This window comes from Anas platyrhynchos, chromosome 14 (genome assembly GCF_047663525.1).
Source record: "Anas platyrhynchos isolate ZD024472 breed Pekin duck chromosome 14, IASCAAS_PekinDuck_T2T, whole genome shotgun sequence".
NCBI lineage: Eukaryota > Metazoa > Chordata > Aves > Anseriformes > Anatidae > Anas > Anas platyrhynchos.
Genome location: NC_092600.1, coordinates 12,217,760 through 12,244,221, shown reverse-complemented (window position 1 = coordinate 12,244,221; position 26,462 = coordinate 12,217,760). Strand labels below are relative to the sequence as shown.

General features: G+C 42.9%; 2 protein-coding genes across 4 annotated transcripts in view; both read left to right on the top strand.

Annotated features, from left to right (window-relative positions):
- The window catches only part of UBE2D2 (ubiquitin conjugating enzyme E2 D2), a 28,605-nt gene extending 5,231 nt beyond the window's left edge, over nucleotides 1–23,374 (top strand). For 2 of the 3 annotated variants that reach the window (XM_038186314.2, XM_072044640.1), the window contains exons 2-7: nucleotides 4,282–4,345; nucleotides 8,730–8,761; nucleotides 8,852–8,929; nucleotides 9,018–9,123; nucleotides 20,582–20,675; nucleotides 22,496–23,374. In XM_038186314.2, the coding sequence (XP_038042242.1) occupies nucleotides 4,282–4,345; nucleotides 8,730–8,761; nucleotides 8,852–8,929; nucleotides 9,018–9,123; nucleotides 20,582–20,675; nucleotides 22,496–22,541 (420 nt within the window). In that variant the 3' untranslated portion in view covers nucleotides 22,542–23,374. Of the gene's footprint in view, nucleotides 1–4,281; nucleotides 4,346–8,044; nucleotides 8,070–8,729; nucleotides 8,762–8,851; nucleotides 8,930–9,017; nucleotides 9,124–20,581; nucleotides 20,676–22,495 lie in introns of those variants that run through there. The other variant, XM_005009971.4, reaches the window with a different exon arrangement.
- The window catches only part of NDUFA2 (NADH:ubiquinone oxidoreductase subunit A2), a 107,675-nt gene that overhangs the window by 48,953 nt on the left and 32,260 nt on the right, over nucleotides 1–26,462 (top strand). The window lies entirely within an intron of this gene.

Genomic DNA, 26,462 nt, shown 5'->3' with positions numbered 1-26,462 from the left:
AGGAGGGGGGCAGCAGCGACTCCAGGGATCTGAGGGGGACTTGTGGCTCTGCTTTCCAGTGTGCCCCGAGTCCTCGTTGGCAGCTGATGCTCTTCAGCAGCACAGCAAGGGAGTGTGGCTTAAATGTGCTGCATCTTCTCTAAAATACACTCCTGGAACCCCGAAGTGGGGTTAGGCTTTTGGGGAATTTAAAATGAGCTGTGTGAATGTCAGTGAGTTTTGTAGCTTTATTGGGATTCCTGGTTCGCAGGTGTAGTTCATACGACTTGGCCTTTGGGAAAGTTACCTCGAGCCTTGCTTTGCATTGCACCATGCCTCCGATTCCTCCCCCTTGCCAAGGAAGTAATTAATACTTTTAAGATGGATCACGGTAATGGCAGGATCCTCAGCAATGGGCCTGGCTCCCAGGGCCCTCTCCTGAAGGGAGATGCGAGCTCTGTGCGCTTGCTTTGTGGCTGGAGGTAGCTCTTAGTGAGGCAGCCTCCTGGGAGCTGGAAACCTCCACTGAAACTTCATCTAAAGGCTGCCTCGTTCCTTGCTTTTAAGTTCCCAAAGCAAAACCTTCTGCGTGAGCTTAAGGACAAGGCAATGCTTTGACTGGTAAGCAGCTACAGCTTTCTTCAGACACAGGTTTAAAATCAGTGCTGTCAAGGTAAGGCTTGATCCCTGCCTAAAAAACCTTCCTGGGTCACTGGGGAGCAGACCAGGCCTTGCAGCTTGGGGTCTGCTGCGCCGTAATGTTTGGCCTGGAGATGATACCAGGCCAACTGGATCCTACGTGTGTTGAGTTGGTTTTACGTGGGCTCCAGGGTTGTTTGTGCTGAGTTAAGCCAGCTGTTCCTCAGTCTCCTTCATTAACACCTAGAAACAAAGCCTTCAGTAGACCTGGTGCTAGCAGCAGCTTGGGAACAGCCCAAAAAACTTCGGAAAGGCAGAGGAACCTCAGGGCTGGGTGCAGGAGCGTGGTGGTACGGTGCGGCAGTGCATGTTTGCAACTTGTATGTGGGTGAGTGCAGCTGTGTGCAGCTCCTGTTCTTACACCTGGCTCTGAATGTTGGATTACTGATCAGTGGAAGCCTGCTGGTGTGCAGGCAGCCTGTGTGCTGGGCTGCATCAACAGCAGGGAGAGGACGGGGACTGGCCTGCTCTGCTCCTCTCCTCAGCTCCCACAGGATGAGGGGTGGTTTTAAACTACAGGAGGGTAGGCTTAGATTAGATCCAAGGAGGAAATTCTTTGCTCTGAGGATGATGAGGCACTGGCACAGGCTGCCCTTAGATGCCCCATCCCTGGAGGTGCTCAAGGCCAGGCTGGATGGGGTTTGAGCAGCCTGGGCTGGGGGAGGTGTCCCTGCTCATGGCAGGGGGGTTTAGAGCTAGATGGTGTCTAAGGCCCCTTCCAACCCAAACTGTTCTAACATCCTTGGTGTTGAGAGGCATCCGGCAATATGATCTGTGAAGTTTGTCTGAGTTTGTAGGGCAGAATATGAAATGCTGCTTCAGGTGAAAGCTGCATCACTGATGCAAACGGTGTGAGTAGTCACTGTGAGCTTCCTGTTCCCAGCGTGGTGCTGTACACAGCTTCAAAACCCAAAGCATTCCTTCTACCTGGAACTGCAGATCGAGGCGAAAGAGGTAGTGTTTTGGTGAGAAAGAAGGCTACTGCTAACTGAACTTTGTGTTCTGCATCACTTGGGATACTTTCCTTCAGTGGTAGCATGTGAGTGTGCTGTTACACCGCTGTGTTGGGGTGGTGCTGCTGGGCTGCTTCTGGCAGGGTGTGGGGTGGGCATCAGAGCACCGCTGCCTTGTGAATTCCACCAGCCAGCAGGTGGATGCTCAAGCTGCAGCTTCTGCAGCTTTTTCCCCTGCCCCACAGGGGAAGGTGTGTGCTGGGCTCTGAAACATAATCCCATGTAGGCTGATCCTACATGATAGACGTGCACTCCTGCAGTGCTATTTCTTCTAAACGTGGTATTGATGTGTTGTATTTATGCATGAAATGGGAGTGAAGAGGATGAAGACCAGTGTGGAGAGGATTAGGAGTTTTCTGATGGATGCGTTTGGATTTTTGAGTCGTAGAGCACTGAGTTGTCTTCTATGGGAGACGAGAGTTGAGAGCATTTGTAAGAGGGCTGTACTCTGTGCAGGCAGTGCAGAGTAGGTGTATTCCTGTCTTTTAAGTTCCTCTGCCCGTATTTCTGAACTTGTGCATGCGGAGAGCCACTTCCCTCTGGTAGCAGTGATGAGACTGATGAGTGTGTGCCCTGTATGTGCCCCGGGAGGTGTCAAGCTGTAACTGGCTGCCCAGAGCCACTCTGCTTGCTGATGTTGAAGCAGAGCACAGCACAGCTCACTGTTCTGAGGGGCACCGCATTTTTAAGACCACTTCTACCTAAAACAGTTTGTTGTCCTGCACACAGTTCTGTAGGACGGAATGGGGTTCTGTGGCTTGTGGTGGTGCTCAGCATCTGCAGTGCTCCGGACTTCAGACAGGTGCACAGTGGGTGGTGTGAAGCGTGGTGATGGGGAATGAGTGCCTTGCTGATGCTCGCAGGAAGCAAGGAGGGAATCCTCACCGGACTAAAACTGGTTGCTCCAAGCTGACTTGTGTGACTGGCAGCTTGGAAGAGGAAAGCCCTTCAGCAGCGGGTGTTTGGAGGCGCTCTGCACCTTCAGGAGTGGAGCAGCTCAGTGTCTTTTCCTGTGCAAGCCCACGTGGAGCCATGAGGTGAGAGAGCAACCTTTGCTTAGGTCAGTTGTCTGTGGTGTCAGGTCAGGAGGCTTTCAGCTGGGCTTTTTGTAACCTGGGAGTCACAGACAGAAAACCAAACTCATGTTCTTTACAGCAACTGGAGTGTGTGAAGCTCTGCATCTCAGCTGTGAGACTTCTGGGGGCTTGCACTCTAAGGGGAAGATCCCAGAGGTTCACTTGTTTGGTGTAAGGCAACTTTCTCCTCCTGTAGCAAAAGATTTGATTAGTGGTGGACTCCAAGTTCAGGGGCAACAGGAGCTGGAACTCCAGGACATCATCAGTGTGATACTCAGAGCCAGTCTAAGTTCTTTTTCTGCAATTGGTTTGCCTTGATCAGTGTCCTTGAGTTTTGTCTGTCAAGAGATTCAGGTAAGTAGCTACCTGAGTGCACAATGGAGAAGTGATGCAGGCTGCTGGTCTGCAGGCTGTGAGGTGAAAAGCTGAATGCACAGCAGGCTGGGGATAGCACGGGAGTGTTTCCTGAATGCTGGGTTTAGTTCTCATAACAGTTGTCTGGTGCTTTTATTTAGCTTTCTATAGTGAGGCTTGTTTCTGTGCTGGCTAGCAGGCTCAGGACCATCATGCTGCCCTTTCACAGTCCTGGGGAGCAAGTTAGTGGCTGAGGTGGAAACAGGCAAGTTTGATTTCAGGGTTTTACTCTACTTCTACTTGCTGCTAGATGTCTACTTCCTGAGCAGCTTGCTCATGTGAGTTACTGGTGGCAGCATGGACTCTCTGATCTCAGCTGAAATTCAGCTTTAAGCTGAAGTTTGGTATAGTTCAGAACAGAGGCGTTTTACTTGTTCCACACAGCCAGAGATTGAGACTGATGATAGTCAAATCTTACTCTGAAGAAATCCTGACACAGGCACTTAAAAAAAAAATGTGCATTTCCATTCATAGACTGGAAAAAAAATTGTTTGCCAGAGGTTGTGTTTTATTATTTAACCACCCTTATCCGCTGCTGTGTGGACTTTGAGGTGAAACAACCAGGTTGTTCAAGTTTTGTATGCTGCAAAAGCTACTATAGGCTTGAGAAGGTAAACTAGATCACTAGAGCTGGATCAGCTTGGGAGCTGTTACAGTATAAGCCCTAAAATAGGGCTGGTACTGAGAGTTACTGGGTTGGAGCCACCTCGTCTCTGACCTAGACACAGTGGAAAACATTATTCCTTGGTAATATTTAGGGTTTCTTATGCTTTCCTCTCAATGAAGGCAAAGCCAACCTGATAAGCCACGTGATTTAATTAGCATTGCTGTGACTGAGTGTGTGGAAACCTAGGAGAGGTGATGGGTGCGTGTGCCAGGTATTTTATTTTAAATAAAATTGGCTATCTGGACCACTAGCTCTGAGTTCAGTGAGGTTACCACTCCTGTTGTCTCAGAAAACTCAGTGATGTGAGCATCATGTTCATGAGCAGGACTCTGTGAAGAGCATGAGTGATAGCCAAAGTGCTACTAGCAGCTTGTTTTAGCCGTAACATGATTGCTTTTGAAATTAAATGAAACAAACTGTTCCTGTTTTTTAGGAGTTGAATGATCTGGCACGTGATCCTCCAGCACAGTGTTCAGCAGGGCCGGTTGGTGATGACAGTAAGTATGCTGCTGTTTGGCAAACACTCGCAGTCTCTACCTTTTTTTGCTTTTTCTTCTAAAGCAGGTTGTCTAAAGCAAGGAGAACTTGTCTGTGCTCCTGGTTTGAGTACTGAAGGCCACTCCATGTACTAATCTCCCATTTGTTGCTGTTTTATAATGCCTTGTGAATCGCTGGAGGTCTGTCGCTTCTGTTGGATTGGGCAGCTCTGGGTACTTAAGACGTGAAGCTGTTTGCCTTCCAAAGTAACTGTGCTGGCATCCTCATCCTGCATGCTGTCTGCAAAAGGTGGAGAACTTCAGTTGCCGTCTGGCCAAACCAGCAAGCAGCCTCATACAGCTATCTGGACTTGTTTGGTACCTAAATGATATCTGGTGTAGTCACATGGGCCTGTGGAAGTGCAGAATCTGCTCCTAATGGTGGGACATCAGGTTCGGAGTTAACAGTATCTTACACGGGAGTGAAAGTAACCGCTGCCTTTCTAGAGAGGGTAACACACAGTCCTTGAAGATAACAAGGTAAAACGTGAATGGAAGGAAAACTGATTGGTGAATTACAGCTTGGATCATGAGGTATTGTTAGATAGGAAACGCTGCTTGTTCCGTAATTGTTTTGTGCCTTTATAGAGTGCAACAAAGTGTAAGAAATGAAAAACAAGTTTGGCTCCTCATTTTTAGGCAGGACTTTGCTCAATCTGGTGTGCTGCTTCAGGACTTCTGGATAAGCAGAATCAGAATGTGTGAATCCTGCTGCAGTGACGGTTTTTGCCACTGGATTTGGATGTACGTGTTTAGGCTTGAGATGAGAGGTAGAGTCTCATCAGGTACAGGTAGGGCATTCTCAAATCACACAGTACTGCTGTGTTTAAAACCTTCACTGGAATCAGTTGGCTCTGCCAGGTTCCCTACAGGGGACAGCATACCGGAGGGGATAGTCTAGGACTTGTTTGGCCCATGTGTCAGCCGGTCATCTTCCCTGTGCTAGGTTGGTCTCTTGGTGTGTCATCTGGACATCTTTTTTCTGTCCTCTTTGAAGCCCAGAGAGCTGTGTGAAAGCAGAAGACAGTCACTGTTTGAAATCCGACTCTGTGTTTTTGTTCGTAGTGAGAAGGTCTCCTCTTATCTTGCTTGTGGGATTTTACTAGAGGAAGGCAAGCTCTGTCATGTGACTTGGGGTAAGGTTATGTATAAAAACTCCTCTTGTAGTTCCCAGTGATATTCCCCAGTCTGCTTTGGATAGCTGTGAATGAGGTAGCTTAAGTGTTGGCCCCTACTGCACAGTTTGTTTTTGTTTTTTTTTTTTGTAAGAGGCCTTTGCTTCTAAACTGAAGTGGTTTCACAAGTTGCTCAGGCTTCTCTATGTTAACGAGGGCTTCTGTACTTTATGGTAAGCTCCTTTTTTATAGCAGCATTAAGCTCTTGGTCATAACTTGGGTAGACAAGATTAATAAGCTGTCTGATTACAGGAACACTTTCATAAATTCACTTTTTGCTTTGTAACTTTACCGTAGGCCCTGGGGTGAATTCAGGTACTTACTTGCATTATGAATTAGATGCCTGATTGTTTAATGCGTGGAAAGCCTGGGATGAGGAAAGGTGCTCATGCTTTCCTGTAGCAGCTCTGCCATGCACAAAAGGCTACATAGGAACACTTCAGGGGGCATCCCAGTGGAAACTGTGTTCAAGTGGCATTCCACTGTGACACAATATCTCTGCAGGGGTGCTGTTCAGCATAGCATCCAAGCTCAGGGAGTATTTAGGTAGGGAACCCCAGTCTGTGTTCTAGAACTCTAGCTTAAGTGTTCTTTCTAAAGAAACATTAGCTGCTAGAAACTTTTATTCATATAGAAGTCTAAGACTAGGTTAAAAAAAAAAAAAAAGGAATGCTAAACAGTAACATCTCCACTGATTTTTAGTATTTTCACTCTTGAATGAATACTGCATTTTGTTTTGAGGGTTTTTAGCAATACTATCAAACTTTGAGTTACTCCATAGCTTTCCTACTGTTAAAGTGGTATTTCAAAGAAACTTGGAGTTGCCTGGAAGGGCAGTTACTGAGAGATGTAGGGCCAGTTTGAGGGTTTTTTTCCCATAAACCTCCAAGCTTGATTTGTGCCATCATAATCATTTTGTTGTTTCCAAAGTTTATCAAAAGCTCTTCAGATTGTCTGGAGGAGGTGGTAACATAATGTTTATGATCGAAAGCTTCTTTAAACCTTTCTGTATTTGGCAGTAATGCTCAGTTCTCTTCATGGTGCCTTTCTGATAGACCTCTGAAGGCCTCTCACTGTTGAGAGCTAACCCTCTGGATGTGCATAACTGAAAAGCAGTGACAGCAACGGACACGTGCCTTCTCTGATAGTGATTCCCATGTTCTAGGTCTGCCTGGGGGTGCCTTATCAGAATGATGTTTCTCAGGGTTCAGACTTGTGCTGTGCTTTCAAAGCGGTGTTTATGGCTGGGCCAGCTGATACAAACTGTCCCCATGTGTCAGCGGCTCGTAATAAACTCTGAAAGAGGAAAAGCTGCTTCTACCTCCTTAACTGTAGGGACAGTCTTCTCTCTCTTGGTGAGGTAGCTTTTGTCCTCTTAGCTCACATCCAGCTTCTGTTCTAGGAATCTGGTTGGCATTATATTACCAAGTTTTAGTATACTTCAGACTACTCTGCAGTGGTTCAGTTTACTTCCATCCAAACATGTACCTGTGCTTAGCTACTGAAAGTCAGCAATGTGAGGAGAGAGCAATGCTATAGTGTAAAAGCATTCTTTCTGCATTCTCTTGGGTTCAAGATGATGATTGGTTATATCAGCTTATGTTTTCAGTGTGCAGAGGCATTCAGGTTAACATCCAGTGTTACATGTACATGTGTATTGCAGTACGGTCGTAGTGAATCTTAACCATCGCTTACAGATGCACGTGAAATTCTTGGTTTCTTTCATGATAAGCTGTACTCCTCCTCACTGGCTTTTTGCCACCCCTCTGTCCTCTTGTTACATGTTTCTTCCTGTCCAGCTACAGGTGATGTGGGCTTGCTGTGAGCCTTTTAAAATGGGTGAACATCACATTTGGACTCATGAGGCATTATCTTGAGCTTCTGACTCTACACTGAATCTACTCTTTCCATGCTAGTTGGTGTTACCAGTGGTAATAACCTCTTGTTACAAAACCTGCTGCTTGAACCAACTGCGTTTGTACTTCAGGCTTGGCAGGGCTGTTTCTGCTCTGCTTCCTTCTGTTCTTCCTATGAGATCATATCCAGTTGTATTGTCTGTACAGCGTGTAATTAAAAACTGCTCATGCTAGAGTAGAACATGAAGTGTCACTGTGGGTCAAAGCTACATTTTGGCCTAGGTAATCATGAAAGCTGTTGACACCAGTTGCAAGTTAAGTTCACAGCTGCAGATGGCTTCAGCTTCTGCACCTAAAAGACTTGCCTTGTAACAGCTGGAGTTTCATGTACAGCTCCTGACTTTTACAGATCTGCTGTAGCAATCTCCGTGCAGAGGGAAGTTTCCCATGGTACAAATTTGTTAAGCTGGTGCGTTGCAAACAGGCTAGCATTAGAGCCTTAGGAGAAAGCAGGACCCCTGAGGCGCCTATTAGGAAATTATCGTACAGATTAACAGCATTGATTGTTTTCCTTATGTTCTGCAGCATAAAGACGTTCTTCACAAGTCTTCTGTATTACCAGATTAAGATGTTCTCTTGGACAGATGCATATGAGTGAGACTCAATTTTTTTTCCGTTTAACCTAAAGTATACTAGCATATTACAGCCTCAAGTATTTAGCAGACTCATTCTTGTAAGACTGTTACTGCTTTCTGCTGTTGCAATGAAACTTTCAGGTTTCTGTGGAAGATAAATATTCATCAAGGTACTGCTGCCTGTAGGTTACTTCTTTACATGTGGTATATACAAAGCTTAGGCTCACCTTTGTTCAACTAACAAGCAGTGCAGGAAAGATCCTGTTGAAGAAATGGATGGGCTCATTCTTCACCTTTGCTGTAGCTCAGTCTAAAAAAGGGTATTGCAGTTGTTGGAGACTAGGCTTTGAGTCAGATGATGGTAGAACTTCCTGGGAAACTGTGAAATTGAATGCACAAATTTGGGTCTGAAGCATTGAATGTAACTGGATTTTTATTGTAACAGGATTTATTGTAGGGTGTAACTGTGTGCCTCCACAACAATCTCAAAGTGTGGACAAAGTGTATATGAAGTGCTGAGTACTTCACTCTGTCTCTGTTCAGCTCTTTGGCTTGTTTCCCTGAAGCTTTTTGGAAGGTTTTGTTTTTAAAATAGGCTTTTCTGTACTGCTTTGTCTTGACGTAAGTAGCTCATTATTTGAGCTTCTCCAAACTGAAGTAAATCTCTCTCTTTTTTCAGTGTTCCATTGGCAAGCTACAATAATGGGACCAGTAAGTATGAGTGCATTGATGCTTGTAGTTTTTATGACCAGTCGTCTTACAAAAACTTCTCAAACTGCAATGATTCTTTTTCATTAACAGAATGACAGTCCCTATCAAGGTGGAGTATTTTTCTTGACAATTCACTTCCCAACAGATTATCCCTTCAAACCACCTAAGGTGAGTGGCTTGTATCATGCATCTGTTCATTACCATGTGGTGTAATGTACATTTGTGAGCCTACACTGAAATTTTCCTTCTTCTGCAGGTTGCATTTACAACAAGAATCTATCATCCAAATATTAACAGTAATGGCAGCATTTGTCTTGATATTCTACGATCACAGTGGTCCCCAGCACTAACTATTTCAAAAGGTACCTACAACATTCACTTAAATTTTTCTCTGCTGAAATGAATGGCTTATTTAGATTTAGAATGTGAAAGTGCTGTGTTCTTTCTATTAACTGCTTCTGTGGTCACAACTTCAGTCTTGTGGTCCCGTGTCCAGCTTGTAACAGCTCCTTCACAAGTGGATGCTCTGTCCATCCAATTTCTCTGACCACAGGGAGACTGTTTAGTTTTGTTAGTAGATCAGATAAGTCTTTCTATTTTAAGTGCTTAGTCTTGCAGCTCTCCTCAGGAGATTGTACTTCAGGCTAAACACTTGAACTATTTAAAAAAAAAAAAAAATAGTACATGACAAAGGAAGGCTTTGAAAATGCAAACCACGTTAGATATATAAGAAAACAGCTGTGGCCTTTAAAGGCTAACAAAAACATGTAGTTCTTATCTCCAACTACATGTGATGTTCCCAGGCGTTTTCTAGTTCAAACAGATGACTCTTGTTGCCTCTCTAGCATATCATAACTGTCTGCCTTTTACTGAACTCACAAAAATTCCTACCTTCTCTGTGCAGCTAAAGACATCTGCATTTGTAGAAAGAGATGAAAAGGCAAAACAGTATTTTGTCTCTTGCCAGAAGTGAATCTGCTAGTGCATGAAGCTGAAAGTCCTCACTGTGAGTTGAAAACTGAAGGAATGGTGTCAGTAAAGGGCAAATGACTGCCAGGTTGCCACAGCTTTCCTTATGAATGCTTTTAGTCAAGGACTAGCTACTGTTAGAAGTACTAAGTTAGCATTAAGTACTAACATTCAGGGACTTAATCAAAACATAACAGCTGGTTATGTTAGAGTTCTACAGTTGCAGAGCATGTAATGTGGCCTGGTCTGTTATCTGCCTTTGTCATAGGGATTCTGAAGTGAGCATATGCAATGGGGATGATAGCATGTGTGAAGATACTGGGGAAAAATACTGGAATTATGACAGAAAGATGGGGCAGTGTTATAGAGGCTAGTTGAGGGCATCTGTGGACTTTGTATTAGTGGCTGTCAGAGCTTTAATCACTCTTGAAATAGTTTATCACGTGGAATTAATTTTGAAACCTAAATACACTTGCAGTATGCTTCTAATTTCTCCCCAGCTCTGTTTTTTCTGCTCTGCCTTGAACTGCTTTCCTTTATCCTCTTCAAACTGCATCCTCGTGGCTTAAATAAAATAAGCCATGGGATCAGTGTGGCCATCCTGTGTTACCTAGTCCCTTCTATCACCATCTCCTCTCCTAGAGTATGCTTCCTGAGATTAGGTGCGTTTACTACGCTTGTCACTCACTGCAGAAGAGTTCATATGAATACAAAAACTCCTTCATATAGCACAAAATGCATACAGATCTAATCAGTGAGAAAAGTCCTATCAGAGTTCCCTTGGTGGTCATTTTATGGAGGAGTTGAAATAATCCTGATGTATGGACTTCAAAGAAATTAAGAATCCTTCTGTCAGAAATAGCAGAGATGTCTTGTCAGAAGGCAGAATAACTTATTAAGGGGCAAGAGTTGACACTGAAGCATTCTTGCCTCAAACGAGTACAAATGAATTCCACAAAGGCAACTTCTGCTTTCTGAGGTGGATAATCTTGTTTATGGTCAGGCTAGAAGAGTGCCTTTTACAGACTTTGGGACTATTGTAGCTCTCTGGTAACTTCTTGGGTAGCAGAGTAAATTCTTTTGCTGGTAGGAAAAGCTGTTGGGTTAGGTAACTTAAGTGGATAACAGGACTTAAGACATCAGTTATTCAGCATGAAGCTTCTGTCCCTTCAAAAGCAACAATGGTGGGCATGAGGGAAGGTGTGCTTTCTCTACTGATACAGAACTCAGGAAAGATTAGAAGCAGTTCTAGGAAATAGCTTGTCAGATGCAGCTTCTTCCTTCTGGGGCATCTGGTAGATCATCAGCAGTTTGTGAACTGGATGCTGCAATTAGTGTGTAGTAGCCCAGATTTTGTGCTGCTGCTCGTGTTCCCTGCAAGGGGAAAACACAGTGACTTCGTTTTAACCTATAATGTCACTTTCTGGTGGAAATGCTGGGGACAATCATGTCAGTCCTGCCTAATTAGGATAATGTAAGTGGGAAAGGTATGGGTCTTGGCTTCTCGCACTCTGGAGGATGGTAGGCTGTTACAGAGGGCAGTCCGAGCATCTGGTTTAGGAGCCTTCATCTGCAAAGTAAAACAGTGCCAAAGCTCAGGCATTAGCTATCAGGACACCTCTACTTCAGACTGCAAAATAAACAAGGAAGTTTCTCTACAGGTAGTAGAAGTAACTAGCATCTTGGTTTTGCACTCAGCCTTTGAGTGGTTACCATTCTGCCTTTGGGCGTTTTCTACTCCTAGACCATGAAAATGGATCCTGAAGGATAGGGAGGACAACACCGAACATCTTGAGAAATAGAGTAACTTTCTTGTGTTAGTCATTTTGGAGTAAATGCTCATTGAAGAGTACGTATTGTAGGACATGAGGCATCTCAAAATGTAATCTTAAATATACCTTGGTGGCTACCTTAATGCCAAAGCTTAAGCAGAATGCATGGGCTTAAATTAAAAATATTCTTTGTGATAATTGTGATAAGAATCCCTGCTGTCTGGAGCAGTGGAATCAAGTGTCTTCACTTGCTTTTAACTGTTATCAGCCATTTTGGGGAAAAACACTACTTTCTCTTGAAAATGGCAAATAGTGTGCGAGAGTTGAGTGTTTAACTGAAGTACTTCAATAAAGGTCAGGCTAACTTAGGTCTCATTCTATTTTTCCCCACTGTGTATTAAGCATTTTATAATTAATGCACCATGGAGCTTGTACTCAGTGCATTGGAAGATTGTCTAGCGAGTAACTTGTCTCATTCACTTGAGAATTTATCTCGTGCTGTTCAGACTCTTCCATGCCCAGTGCAGTGAGTTTTCTGTGGTGCTGCTCTTACAGATGTTTTAAAACTGATTTACTAAGACTTTGGGAATTCCCAACTACCCTGCAAACTAAATTAACTTTATCTTCAGAGTGCAGGTTTCAAAATGGGGAAGTTTCTGATCATCTTTTTTGGCTTTTGTCTATTACAATGCTTACCCAAATGACTGGCAGGGGAACAGGACTTTGTCACATAATGCTGATCTGTAACAATGTGCTGAGCTAGGGTTGTGTAGGAAACTTTTCTTAGCATTTCCAGCTCTCTTGCAATTCTACTGTATTTACTTTGGCAACTTCCCAGATGTTGCCCTTGCAGCAAAGAAGACTAATGGTGTCCTGGGATGCATTAGTCCATGCATTGCCTGCGGGTCGAGGGAGGTGAATCCTTCTCCTTTGCTCAGCACTGGTGAGGCCATTTCTGGAGTGCTGGGTTCAGTTCTGGGCTCCCCAGGACAAGAGGGACATGGAGCTACTGGAGAGAAGCCAACAAGGGGCCAGGAAGGTGATGAAGGGACTGGAGCATCTCTTCCATGAGGAATGGCTGAGAGAGCAGGACCCTTCAGCCTGGAGAAGAGGAGACTCGGGGGATCTTGCCAAGTGTATATGAAGGGAGGGTGTGAAGAGAAGAGCTAGGCTCCATGGTGTCCAGTGACAGGACAGGAGGCAACGGGCGCAAACTGAAACAGAAGAGGCTCACTCTGAACATCAGGAAGCTGTTGTTTATTGATGGGGTGACCAAGCATTGGCACGGGTTGCCCAGAGATGTGGAGGTGATCAGGAGTCATCTGGACATGGTCATAACCCCTTGGCTTTGAGTGGCCATCCCTGAGCAGGGGGTTAGACAGATGACCTTTAGAGGGGGGAGGCTGCTTGAGGGTCCCTGCAACCTTAAGCAATACACCAGGCAAAATTTATTTTTTCTTCTCAATAACCCATAAATTGCTGAACTGACTTATCAGGGATTTAAATTGCTTTGAAGCAAGAAGTTTAAACTGCTTGTATTTAAAGGTGTATTTCCTGTGAGGCTGGGTAAGATTGCTGAAAGTTTAAAATGGGATTGTATAGTTAAGAAATAGGGTTTAACTTCAGCAGGGTTGCTTTTGTTTTTCCAGATGCATCTTGTCTTTTCCAGATGCATCTTGTCCATTCACAAGTAGAAGCCATTCATTCGGAAGCTACATTTTGAAGCTGTTTGGCACTGTTCTCACTGGTACAAGCTTACTGTTTGTCAGAACTGATGTTAGGTTCAGAAAACTCGTAACTCAAAAGTTTTGAAGGGTCTGAAACTCAAATGTAGTGATTGTATAGGCAAAATCTGCAGGAGTTGGCTTTCTGACCACTTCGACTACTTTGATTCAGTATTAACAGGATTTTCTAACCTCAGCAGACTTCATGTTCAATTTCTGTCTATGAGAAGACATGAAGTGACATGTTCTAGGTCACTTGGCAATTTGATAAATTCTCAGCTATAATGAGACTAAAGTAATAAAGGAAAAATAAGAATATAAAGCTTAATTTTGTAATGTGTTTGATAGCACAGAAAAAGCTGGCTGTTAGAAACACTGTCAGCAGTCAAATACTTCAACATCTCCCAAAATACACTCTCTGAGCTTTTTTTTGCTTGTTCACTCACATTATAGTATGCTATTTGGCTGTCTGTGCTGTACGCAAGGATGGACATCAAGCTTCTGCTTTGATACATGCAGTAGCCCTGTGAGTTCTGTCCACTCAAAGTGTAGAGCATAAAGCTAAAAGCTGGATGTTCCTTAAAACCATCGCATGCGTGCCCTGTGTGTGTTCTTGGAAGAAAGCCCCTCAGTCTTCAGTGTGTTGATACCCCAGACATACCCCTTAGCAGCAGCAGAAAGCTTCCAACAGACAGAAGTAGTACGCACCTAGACATGGAGGTTTTTAGCTGTCAGGTTGGTGGTTAGGAAGGGAGGAACCTTAGCTAGTACAAGTAGGATAGCTGGATTAAAGCCTCTGAGGTGGAGTTACGAATTCCTGAGCTGTGATAGGTGTCCAAAGCTCAAACTTATGCTGGCAGAGGTTTCGTAATCCCCAGAGAAACAGGCTGAACTAAACCTGAGCTGATGAACTTTCTTAGTTGCATATTCAAAAATGTGCATTTGCCTACATGAGCCAGATTAAAAAGCAAAACAGTCTGGCAGAGCCTGTGGGCTGTCCTCTAGAAGGATGGCAAATGGCAAATCGCTTTCTATAGCAAGAACTTACTGGCAGAGTGTCTGTTATTCACCTGGAGCAGAGCAGGCAAGGGTGGGCTCATGATACTGGCGTGGTGTACAACAGTTGCCACCTTCCTATTTTTATCTTACTGCTCCATGTCACTATGCAAGCTTTTTGATTATACAGCAAGCTTAGGACAACTGTGTGACTTCACTCAGGACTGGGAAATGACTACGTATCATCCTGCTGTCCTGACAACCTGATGTACAAAGTAACTGTCATCACTTTCCCAGTACTTTAACAAACTCTGGTGCAGATTTGCCTACTTAGTTCCTTAGAAATGGACCTTCCTTTAGTGGGAGAAGACTGGCTTGGTCTGTTAAGGCCTTGTGCCCTGTGCAGGAGGTGACTACAGGAATAACTTCCCTTTTGAAAAGGCAGCTGGTCTGTTCTTAATCCAGTGATTTAACTGTGTGCTCTTTGCTTTTAACATAGGAGTGAATCTTAACAGGGGTCTTTGTGGAGAGAGCTAAGGCTGTCACTGTTCAGTTTCTGATCTAAGCTGTGTTGGTGCCCAAGAAACATCTTACTCCTAGATAACTTTAGATTTACTTGGCTTTGTAGAGCAGTAATAGCACCAAACAGCTGTTGAATCAGAACACCAGTTAAGAAGCTTCTTCCAGGTAGCTCATTACCTTGGAGTCGGTACTTGCTTTTTAATCTCCTTTCTGTGATTCAGCTGGAGATTCCATTGCTCCTCACTTGCTGCTTCTCCATAAATGGTCTGTGGATATGTGCTTTCTGTAGCAAGTTTTATTTGTAATTCCAGCTAGATTTTAGCCTAAGTAGTAGTAGTGTAGAGGCTAGTACCCTATATTAAGGGAACAGCTGGAAGTAATGGTTATGAGACCTATTCTGGCTTGCTCACAATGTGAATGCTTTGAATTCTGACTTTGGAAGATGACTTCTGTGCTGATACAGTGAAGACAATCATCGGCTATTCTCGGTGATCTTTGGGAAGCCTGTGTCTTACAGGTCAGGTTTCGGGCTTCTGCATCAAAAGCATCTCCACTTCCTGATTAACCAGGATCACTGTCTCAGTACAGAACGATAGGACAGAGCTTGTACTGGCCTTTTTCTAGTGCCGTGTCTAGAGAAACCAGAAGGTGTGGCTCTAGAGTCTTATGCTGTGCTCTAACGAGGCTTAAATAGAGGCTTTTGGTGGTGACTTTACTGTTTTAGACCTGGCCATTGTCTCGAACGTTAACACGATGTGTGCAAAGGGTTGTACAGCTGCTTCTGATTCCTGACAATCGCTGTCAGCAGCTGCTGCGTGCCCATGCAGAGGTGTGTCATAACTGCATGATGCTCTTGAATAAAAGTCATCCATGCCATCAACAGAAGTCAGCTTTGTATAAACTAATGGGTACCTCTGACTTCCCTCTCCTCCTGAGGCTCTGGGAAAGACATCTTTCTGGCTGTGTAGCTACTCCCTCCAGCTGGAGCTGAGGGCCCATGGTTTGTCAAGGAGTCTGTCTACCTCTGTATTGTAGGAGCTCGAAGTGTCTCTTAGAGTTGTGTGGGCCAGCAGCGTGTTCCAGTGGGCAGATGGTGGTTTTGTTTTCCATATTGCTCATTTGGCGAGTGCTGGAAGGATCTGTGGAGAGCCTGCTTGATGAATTCTGTCCTGACTAATGACTGAGCTGCTTCATGGCAGAAGAAGCGTAACCATGGAGTTTACATATGGGATTTGCATCTACCTGCAATTTCCATCTGAGGTTTGGCAGAGCAGGAAAGATAAAGTACTTAATGCAGACTCTTGTCGGTGATGCAAGAGCCCACTGCAGAAGCCTACTGAGAAGATGAGGTGAATCTCCCAGCAGTAACCTGTAGCTAGGCTTGCTGACAAGCTGCAAATGGCAGGATTCTCTGCACATTGAAGCTGCCTTGAGAGACTACCCCTGAATTTTGGAGCATTTTATACACTTTAGGGGAAGTCTTGCAGTGGAAACTTGGAATAGCATTGTGCAACATGATATTGGTAGACCTCAGTTAGCCTCAAAGAGTGTTAAGTAAACAGTTGGCTTGAGATAATAAATTTTTATCAATGCTCTAGGTATGAGGAAGCTAAGACCATTAACATGTTGAGAAACACTTTAAGAAAAGCTTTGTTAACAGTCTTTCTCCTTGATTAGTTCTGTTCTTCCCCTTCCTTATTTAGGTGTTGCGGAGTACTTGCTCCATGCTAATTCATAGCAGTAAGAATCCCTCTAAAGGATAAGCTGTTTTCTTTTGTCTGCAGTACATAGGTGGGAGATGATAAATCCTGTATTATTCAGGGGGTCCAAACCCCTGAAGTATCTTGTGTAGTTCTTCAACTTAATTCTGTTGTCACAAGACTTGTTTTTGTGAACATGAACTGTCTTGTGCTAATCTTGACGTTTACCAGTCAAATGACTACATAAACATCAAGACTTTACTACAAAATTAATTGCAGTAATACTCAGCTGCACTGCAGAAGGTGGTCTGCTGATTCTGTTGTGGTGTTATCTTAATTACTGTAATGCATCAAAGAACTAGTATATATACATAGCTGATGCTCTAAGGACTAAGGGTTATTTTCCTCTTCCCACTTGCGCCCTTAAATTTTGTGCAAAGGTATTTTTTTTAGGGGTGTTAGTGGTGGTCTAGAGGCCACTTAACATTGATTGGTGTAAAGCATGTGCATTTGTGCCATGTTCTGATGGAAAACCTCAGAAGACTCTGAATGATTTTGTACAAATAGCTGGGTTCAGCAGGCTATTAAAATTAAACCACTTTAATTCCAGTTAAAAAACTTCTGCTTGCTGAAGCTATACAGATCAAAGACTTGAAGTTGCAAGAAGCCAGGGCAAGCATAATGGACAACAGTTTTTAAGTCTTCATTAATCAAAAGACAGCTGAATACGGCAGTGCAGCTTGAAACTAAACGATCTAGACTATTTATTAAAATTTTGGAGTGAAACTTCATATAATACAAATGAACTACTGCAGAATGAAATCCAGGAATTATTTTTGAAATTAGTAAATTGCCAGAACTCACTGAAAGCACTTAGGTAGTGATTGAGTTCTAATAAAGGACAACCTCCTCTAGTAAAGAGTATTAATGTTGTTTTTAATGGCCAGCAAGTAACTTATGCCAACAGTTCATAAGCAGAGAACTAAAGCTCCTAGACTCGGGACACTGATGAACTCTCCCTTTGCTTTCAGGAAAGGAAATGCCGTTGAAGGCAGACTTGAGTCTTACCAGACAAAATTGCCTTAATGTGCAGCCCTGGGGAGATTGCTGTAGGTCTGAAGGTCACAAAGCAACACCCTGGTTTTCCCATGCTGACTAACAGCTGAACATCACCTTTGTGGCCTGGTGTTGAGAACAAGGTTGATGTGAGGTGTGGGTGAGGAGCTCCCACTCAGTACCGTGGGTGTTGAGTGGGGGAGCATTAGGGTGGTTGGGGAAGGCAGGCAGAATGGGCTGACCTGGCTTGTAGCTGGGCTCTGCTGGTGAGGGGTGAGCCATCGTGTTCGAAAAAAGTGCTTGGCAATTAAAGGACGGGTGAAAGAAGACTTCAGAGAATATACTAAGTTAGAAGGGACATGTAAGGAATGGAGCCCAACTACTGGCTCTACACAAAACTACCTGAAAATGAAACCATAGTTCTGAGAGTGTTGTCCAGGTGCTTCTTGTGCTCTGGCAGGCTTGGTGCTGTGACCAGTGCCATGGGGAACCTGTTCCAGTGAGCCCTGCCTAGGGGAGCAGGTAGAGTACTTGACCAGGAAACTGTGACTGGTTTTCCTCCTGCTTCTGTTAAAGGGAGGGGACAGGTGTTAGCTTTTTTTTACTCATCCTACCACCTGAAGAAACATCAGTGACCAGTGGATTATCAGTGGAGTTTGACAAGTACAAAGAAATGGGCCACAGGAAAGAGCTGGAGAAACTGCTATGTTCGAGCTACACTGACCAGCAGCAGGTGGGTGTAAGGTGGTAGAGATCGCTGTTTCTTAACACTAGTGTGAGTCTTGCTCAGTATTCTTGGGGGAAAAACAAAGCTGAAACTGGTGGAAAACACTACAGGTAATAAACCTGCTATGTATGTTACAGCATTGTCTACCTTACCCTTCAGGCTTTGTTGAAGGAGAGCAAGCAGTTCAGGACTAGTGGTTTCTACATGCCTCCACCATGCAACTGAAGTCTTTATGCTATGATGCTGTGTTCAGTGAGGTATTTGAATTAATGGTCTGAGTGGCAATTGATTGTGGAGAATAAATCCTCCACAATGTTTTATTACGAGAGAACAGTAGAAAATCACAAGTGCAGAATGAAACTGGAAACAGTCCATTTAAAACTTAAATTCCAGTTGTTCCATGAACAGTTAGTTTATGAAACTTGCTGCTGAAAGAGGTGGCTCTCATCAAAGTATTTGAGACCTGAAAGGAGTGGATCCTTTAAAGAAAGCCATTTGTAGATGCAGATTTGTGTCTCTAGATGGCACTTCTGATGGTGAGCTGTTGAGCTGTTTTCAGAAATATTACATCTTAAGTGTAAAAGCTGCCCCTTGTTCTAAGGTTACTTCCAGTAGAGACTGTGCATGGTCCAAATGCTGTCAGGGTACTAAGACAACCAGTTGAGAGGATTGAGTACTTCCCAGTTAAATATCTAAGACTGACTAATTAGTGTGTCAAAGCCATTCTTGTAATTTGCCAGTCGTCTTGGTTCTTAATATCACATGTAATGTACAGTATCACCTATAAGAATAAGTTGCTTGTCTAGTTAGAGATGGTCAACCCTTTCCAGTTTATGGCGATATTCTGACTCAAAATGGAGCAAGGTACTGGAGGAAGATGTAGTTTTTTACTCTAGACCAGGAAATATGTTTACTTAAATTGAGAACAGAGCTTATTAATGTCTTCTGGAAGCTTTTAACTTGAAATTCATGATTTTCTAGTGAAGGGTTAGAGAAACATTCAGAAAAACTGATCTGGGTGTTCTTAGCACTGAGTAGCTAGACCAGCTAAGACCTAGCTTTCACTCTTGTAACACTTTGAGAATCTTCCCCAATTTACACAAATCAGACCTGTTCTCCCCTTTCTCTCTGGCTACATCTAGCCATTCTTTGTTTTGTGGCCTCTCTTCTAAGCTATCTCTATTTTAAAAAGTAAGTTGTAGAATGCATGCTGTTCTTTCTTTCACTTCTCAGCTGGTATTTCAGCACCCTGGTTCTGTCTCCTCTGTTCCGTGTCACAGTAGCAACTGATGGAAGTTCTAACAGATTGGTGTTCAGTGCCTTCAAACCTAAAGCTGCTGTCATTTCCAACTTGCTTGGAGGATGTCTTGTGACGACTCTGCTGTTATTGAAGAAGGGACATACGGAGTGGCATTGTTTGTAGCACTTTCAGCCAGTTCTAATCAAGGGAGTGTTTGGCGTCTCTTAGGGGGCAATAAGTCCTTGACGTGCTTCATGTAGTATTGTCCCAAAATGTTTTGCTTATAAGTTACTGCCTTCTCATCTCTTCAGCTTTGTTGTGAACGTGGGAACATGCACATGCTATCTGTAGGTTTGCAGACAGTCTCCTGACTCCTTATATGGATGAAGGTTGATGCTACACTAAGCAGCATCATATGGGCGGGATGTGGCTGCTGGAGTATATACAATAGATATTTATAGCGAAACTTGAAAGTTCAGGGCTTTGTGGTTGGCCTGAATGCAGTAAGCAGTGCTTTCTTGATTCGTGTTGAATACTACTCTCGAATAAATTTTATTTCAATTTACGTTATGCTGAGGAAATAATTGGATAAAGTCTTTTAATTCTCAGCAAGACCAGCGTTATTTTAAGCATCCAGTAAGGGTTTGTGAGCAGCTCATACTTCCTTCATCTCATCTGGATCTCTGCCTTTTGACTTCTGGTTAGTGCTTCTGTAAGTCATCCACAATAAGGTCACTTTTTTAAGGCAAAAACTGAGTTTCAGGTGTAGTAACAGGTTTATGCTCTGAGAGGCGTTCAGGTACTGTTTCAAATAGAATACTTCTGCCTTGTGACTGTAAGGCTGTAACCAGATATTCTTCCCTAGAAGGTTCCCGGTTGTGGTGGTAATATCAAAAAAAAAAAAAAAAAAAAAAAAAGCTTGTGGTCATGCACAGTTCATTAGTTAAACCAGTTTTCTTCAGATTGTCTTGACTGAAGTGTATGGGATTACTGCTGCTTAGCATTTTTAAAAATGATGCTAATTCTAATGTCTAGAGGGGTAGCAAGTAGGCTGGCTGAATTCTACAGGTGTCTTCAGTACTCTAATGCAGTATTTCTTTTTTTTTCTCCCTAGTACTTTTGTCCATCTGTTCTCTGTTGTGTGATCCCAATCCAGATGATCCTTTAGTGCCTGAGATTGCACGGATCTACAAAACAGATAGAGAAAAGTAAGTATGGAAGCCAAAAATGTAACATAAGCGGAATCCATGCTTAATTACTAAAGGGGAACTGAAAAGCCCTGTTTCTTGGAAAAGTGTGAAGTGTTCTGCTGTTCTCACTCCATATCTGTGGTAGTCTGAGACTTTCCTGGGTTGTGTAATACAGCCGTCTTCACAGCTTTTCTTTGCTGTAGGAAAAAGACACACTTGCCAGTGGAAGTGAAGTAAGCAGAGGCCTTGTGCTTCTATTGGTTTGTTGTTCCATTTTCATTCTGCACAATAGCTTTTCATTAGTGTTGTAGCTGTTAATTACAGGTTTGCTTAATTTAATGAAAATGTGAACAAAGCAAATGTGTTTCATATGAAACCAAGCTGAATGTGAACAGATTTTAATAGCCTTCACTGTGTGCTTTAATCTTAAATAGCCAGCAGAGGGAGAACAAGTTACTTTAGCGCAGGAATGTTTCAATGCTATCACTTGGTGATGGAGTCATGCGAGCAAGGCAGTAACAAAAAAAAATTCATCTTCATTTGACTCAAGGAAAGAACAAGTGGTGTAGAGGTGAGGTGAGAGGACTCAGGCTCTTTCTGAAGAAAAGTTAAGATACTGAGAGAACTTTATTTAAGAGAAGACCTGAATTGATTTGTTTAAAAGCAATAGCTTAATTGTGTAAAGTTTCTTATACGTCACTATTCCATCTTATCAGTGGTGTTAACTTCTGAAGCTATATTGTCATGTAATGAGAACAAGATAGGAAGGGAAAGTGATCCATCAACTTGCATGTTTGAGGAAGTATTAGGAAGTCCATGGATCGTTTCTAATCAGAGTTGCAAGATTAACAGTACATACTTCCAGCCACAGCTAAGTGACTGACTACACTTGCATACTTACTATATGTAGGACACTTTTGCAAGATTAAGAAACTTTTGTGCTTAAACATAACTGGCCTTGCCCTTGAATAGTCCCAGAAAAGTAAAATAACAGTTGCTTTCCCATGTTCATGAGTGCTTTATCTAATTTCTTAAGCTAAAGAACCTTGTCTACGGACTAAATTCCATTACAAAATCTTAGTCAATATAAATAACTAGAAAACTTCTTGCAATGTGCTTTCTGCAAACTGTAGAACAAGAACAACTTGAATTCTGTTGTGAGAAACGCAGCTGTTATCAGTATTGTAAATGACAATGACTGCTTTGTGACATAACTAACCTGAGCTTCCTCTAGATACGACACTGGCTATAAAGGGTAGTTTAGTACAAAAGCTACAGGTGGCTGGGAAGAAGGAGCATATTGTACCTTTAGAATAAAAATTTCTGGTGGACAAGTCTTTGTGTCCTGATAGTCATCAGAATATCTAAATTCAGTGCGTAGCATGGAACAAGCCTGTCAGGGTTTGGTAGCCTAGTAAATACTGAGTACTAGGCTTAACTTTTGTAAGGGAAGAATGATGTGGGAGGGAAACATCCTTTTTTATGGAATGCAGATTTTTAATTTTGGCAATAGTAATTTCCCTGGGGATATAGTGCTTGGGGGCTGTGAGAGGAGTAGGTAAAAACTTACAGAAAGTACTTCTCAAATGTGCTCTAGTTCTGTTTTGTGGCTTGAATCAGAAAAACCTTGTATACCTCTTGTAAATATGGCAAGCTTCTTATCCATGAAGTACTGTTTTTTTTTTTTCCATTTGCCTAATACTTTGGTTTGCTTTGTAATTTTACAAATTAATGATACTACTGCAGTGAGTGCAATTTCATGTCGTGTAGACTAGACTGCTGGAGTTGAAGTGCTGTTCAGATGTTTTGTTAAGTAAATCCTCTTTTTATACATACAGGTACAACAGAATAGCTCGGGAATGGACTCAGAAGTATGCGATGTAATTAAAGAAATTATTGGATAACCTCTACAAATAAAGATAGGGGAACTCTGAAAGAGAAAGTCCTTTTGATTTCCATTTGACTGCTTTCTATGAGCCCACGCCTCATCTTCCCCTGTGCACATGTTTACCTGATACAGCAGTGCTGCGTGTTGTACATACTTGGAACAACAAAATAGAAATACTGTATTTCCCCGTACCAACATTGACTCCTAGCAGAGAAGTGTGTGTGTGAAAAGCTAGTTCTTCAGTCATAACTTTGTGAGCCTAAAAGCATTCCTTGTTGGTTTAAATTGGGTAATAAAATGTGAATGGGAGACTTATGGTGGATTTCATATTTCTAGGGACAGTGTTGCTGATCCATGAAGGATTTTAAGTGGAATCCTTTTAAACTCATAACAGTTATGAAAGGCCAGGTGAAGAACTTGAAGCTGTTTCTGTATTCATTTTATTCTGAAGGACCGACACCTTAGGTAAATGTTATGACCAATGAGAGAAACTGTACCCACATCCTGTGTTTAAGGTCTAAGTTTAACCGGTCAACATTTAAATGGATTGGAGCTATTAGTGCATCAAGTGATGTTGATTTGTTTCAACTCTCTCCCCTCCTTCATACTCTTTTTTGGTTTTTATGTGGTTTCTCAGTTAATACATAGCTAATAGCTCTTATTTTTCTTAAGTTTTTTAACTGCTTAGGTCTTTCTGGATGTAAGGGTAAAAAATCCATTTGACAGAAAACTTGTGTATATTTAAAGACCCAACTGCTCCCCTGGAGCTTGTACGTTCAAGAATGATTAATCTGTGTAATAAACTGATTACTACAGTCATTACATATAACTTTGTGTGAATAGGCTTTTAATTATTAAGAGCAGTTTGTTACAGGCTAAAACTAATGGTGGATTTCTCTAGAACTTTTGCATTCACGAATGGTTGCATTTGAAAATCATGAAGTGGTTTGGTTTGCATCACACAAGGCTATGCACCTGAACAAGACAACCATAAGCTTAAGCACTTACATGAAATCAGGATGTGTAGTGTGCCAGGAACTTGACTGTTAAAACCAAATAAGCAGTTTACTAAATGAATGACATTTTACAAAGCCTAATGGTATTATTCCCACTTGCATGGGACCTAACACAATGCATATGTACTGTAGGTAAGTGAAACCTTATGTAACTAAAATAATGGATGTAAAAGGGTATTAAAAACAAACTACCAAACACATCAGCACAAACTTTCATAAAATGTAGCTTTTACATAATTACTTTGCACTAAACATTTGCAAATGTTCATACACTTTTAAATTGTACTTGTATGTGTCTTTTTTGAACAAAGTCTTCACTTGAATCTAGTGAAAAATGTAGTTTGAAACTTTTCTTTGTATACAAAGTGTATTTGCCAGCATCATTCGTGTGAAATAGGTGAGTCTGCAAGTTTCTCCTCTTAGTACAATTGTAAACAAAGCCATCAACTATAAAGGAGAGGCTGTGGCCTCCAGCTTTCCAGCCACAGGGGTGTGTCCCATCCATTTTCAAATGCATCTTTACACTCTTGCACAAATGAGGAATAAATGTCCACTGCCTTTGGTCTAAATCTGTTCTACTTGTCTCATCTCTCAATGTCCTTGTGTGCAACTCTAGCTGTAAATGTGAGCAGTGTTATCGGAGTCCTCTGTACAGCAAGCTGTAGGTGAAACTTAAATACATGTGTGTCTCCAGCTGGCTTGAAGACTACTGCGTTAGCCATGTGATGAAATTACTGCCTTTGAACTGTTGTTGGGGGGACAGGGCAGTGCCTTCTGATGGGGGCAGCTACAAAGCAATAGAGCAGAGCTTTGCTCAGAAGAATGAGGAGCACAGAGCTGTGGCTCCTGGCCAGGTGACAGAGCTACAGGCAAGGGGGAGAGAAATGGTGTGCAAGGATAAGCAAGAACTGGCTGCTCTCAATGCCCCTATGTTAATGCCACAAGGCCTCCTCTGCTTTAAAAAGCAGTGAGTGGCCTATTGCTCAAATGTGGCCCTGAGTAAAAACGTGTTGCATTGTCAAAACTAGAATGTGAGCCAGTGGCTGCACACCTGCCTGAAGTATCCTGGTTTTGTTTGTCTTCGACTATCTGGCCTTACCTTTTAATAAGCTTCTAACATGCAAGCTAATGCTCCTCTTAGACCCTTCGTGACAGAGGGAGAGAGCGTGCTCCACCTTTGGTGGAACCATCCTCATGTTCTTGTAGTAAGTACATGGCGAACCCTCCCTCCTGCTTGGAGAAGATGAGGAGAGCAGTGTAGAGTTATTGCAAACCTTGCAATGGGCAAGACTTGGGATTTCCTTTAGCTGCTTTGCCAGTGAGCCGCCCAAGAATGACTTCTTGTGACAGATTCGTCTTGTTTTTGACTCCAGCAGTTACTGGAAGAGGCCAACAGGCATGTACAGAAGAGCTGTAAGTGGGAGAGAAAGAAGGGAGAAAGAAATAACAAGTGTAGAAATCACAGATGATGGTTTTGCTTCCTGTGATGGGGCGGATGTCACATATGCTAGGTGGCAAGGAATTAACACAGCCATGTAGGAATTGAAACAGTTGAGTCCTGGATGTTGAAACAGCCTTAGCTTAGACGCAACACCTCTGCCTGTGTTAAGATGGTGGCCTCATTAGAAATGAATTCTTCAGGTGGTTCAGAACTCTGCGCTGATAGCATGATGGAAGTCATGGTTTAGTAAAGGCCAGCCTAAGGAAACAATGCTTCTCATGGATGGAGTCCCTCATGGGCTGGCCGTTTGTACTGTGAAGTGGAGGAGGAAGCCTTTCTTCCAGGATTTAGCTAAAAACCTGGTGTAGTTTGTAGCCTTTTGGGACTAGAAACTTGCTCTTTTGAAATTCTCTGTGGTCTAATGTAGTGAAGCAGGACAAGAAGCCATGGGCCCTGGTTGTTGCCTTTCTAGCAACTCTGAACTTGTTGCATGATTAATTTCAGTCCCTGTCCAATTTTTTACTTGGTTTAGTATTTTAAGTTAACTGCTTTGTTTTGCATGGCTTTTTTTTTTTTTTTTTTTGCACTGGAACTTCCATGGTGTAGATTGTACATACATGCTTGTTCAGCTTCCTTATTTTTTTTCTTTTCATGTGCTAAGCAAGTCTGTTTTATTTATTAAAAAAAAATGGTGTTGGATTGCTTAGTTTCCTCTAACTCTGACAGTGCTGTAAAGCTGAACCTCTGTGACTGGACATTGCTTATGTTCATCAGTACCCATCCCCTGCAAGAGTACACCAGAGGCCAGATGACTCCAAGTGCAGCGAGCCGTGCTGCGTTATAACACACACAACCTCTATCTTCTAGCACCATTGCTTCCTTGAAGCAGCTGGCGTTATTTGGCAGTACGCATACCTCCTTGTAACGTGTGCTGTCTGTAACTTGACTTTGCAGGGGCTGTTTGTATTCATGTATGGTGCTTGCCTACAAAATAACATAATCCCATGTATTTCAGAAACTTTAGCTCAGTGCTAAGTGCCCGCTATTCAATATGCAGGAATCGCCAGTTAGCTTAAACAGGTAATGGGTGCTGGACTCTAAGCCAAGGCAGCATTGACCTACTGACCAAGGTGGCACCCACTGTAGGCACTGCTTGAGGCCTGAGGACTTGATACCTGCAAATTGTCCATGGGTAGGATGTGCTGTTGAATTTCTTGAGCAGCCTTTTGTCAGTGCAAGCACGAAGTTTTGCAGTGAGGTTGCTTTCCTATACAAGTGCTTACTGAAGTGTCTACAGTTTTTTTTCTGTTCCGCCTGGACACATCAAGTGCTATCGTAAAGTGGAATGAGGATGCAGTCCTGTGTCCCTAGCAGGCTCAGTAACGTGGCCTGTCCCCTGCCACTGGAGGCTGTGGCTTTCCTAGCTCTTGGTAGCTGCAGCTCCTGATGGAAACGTCTGG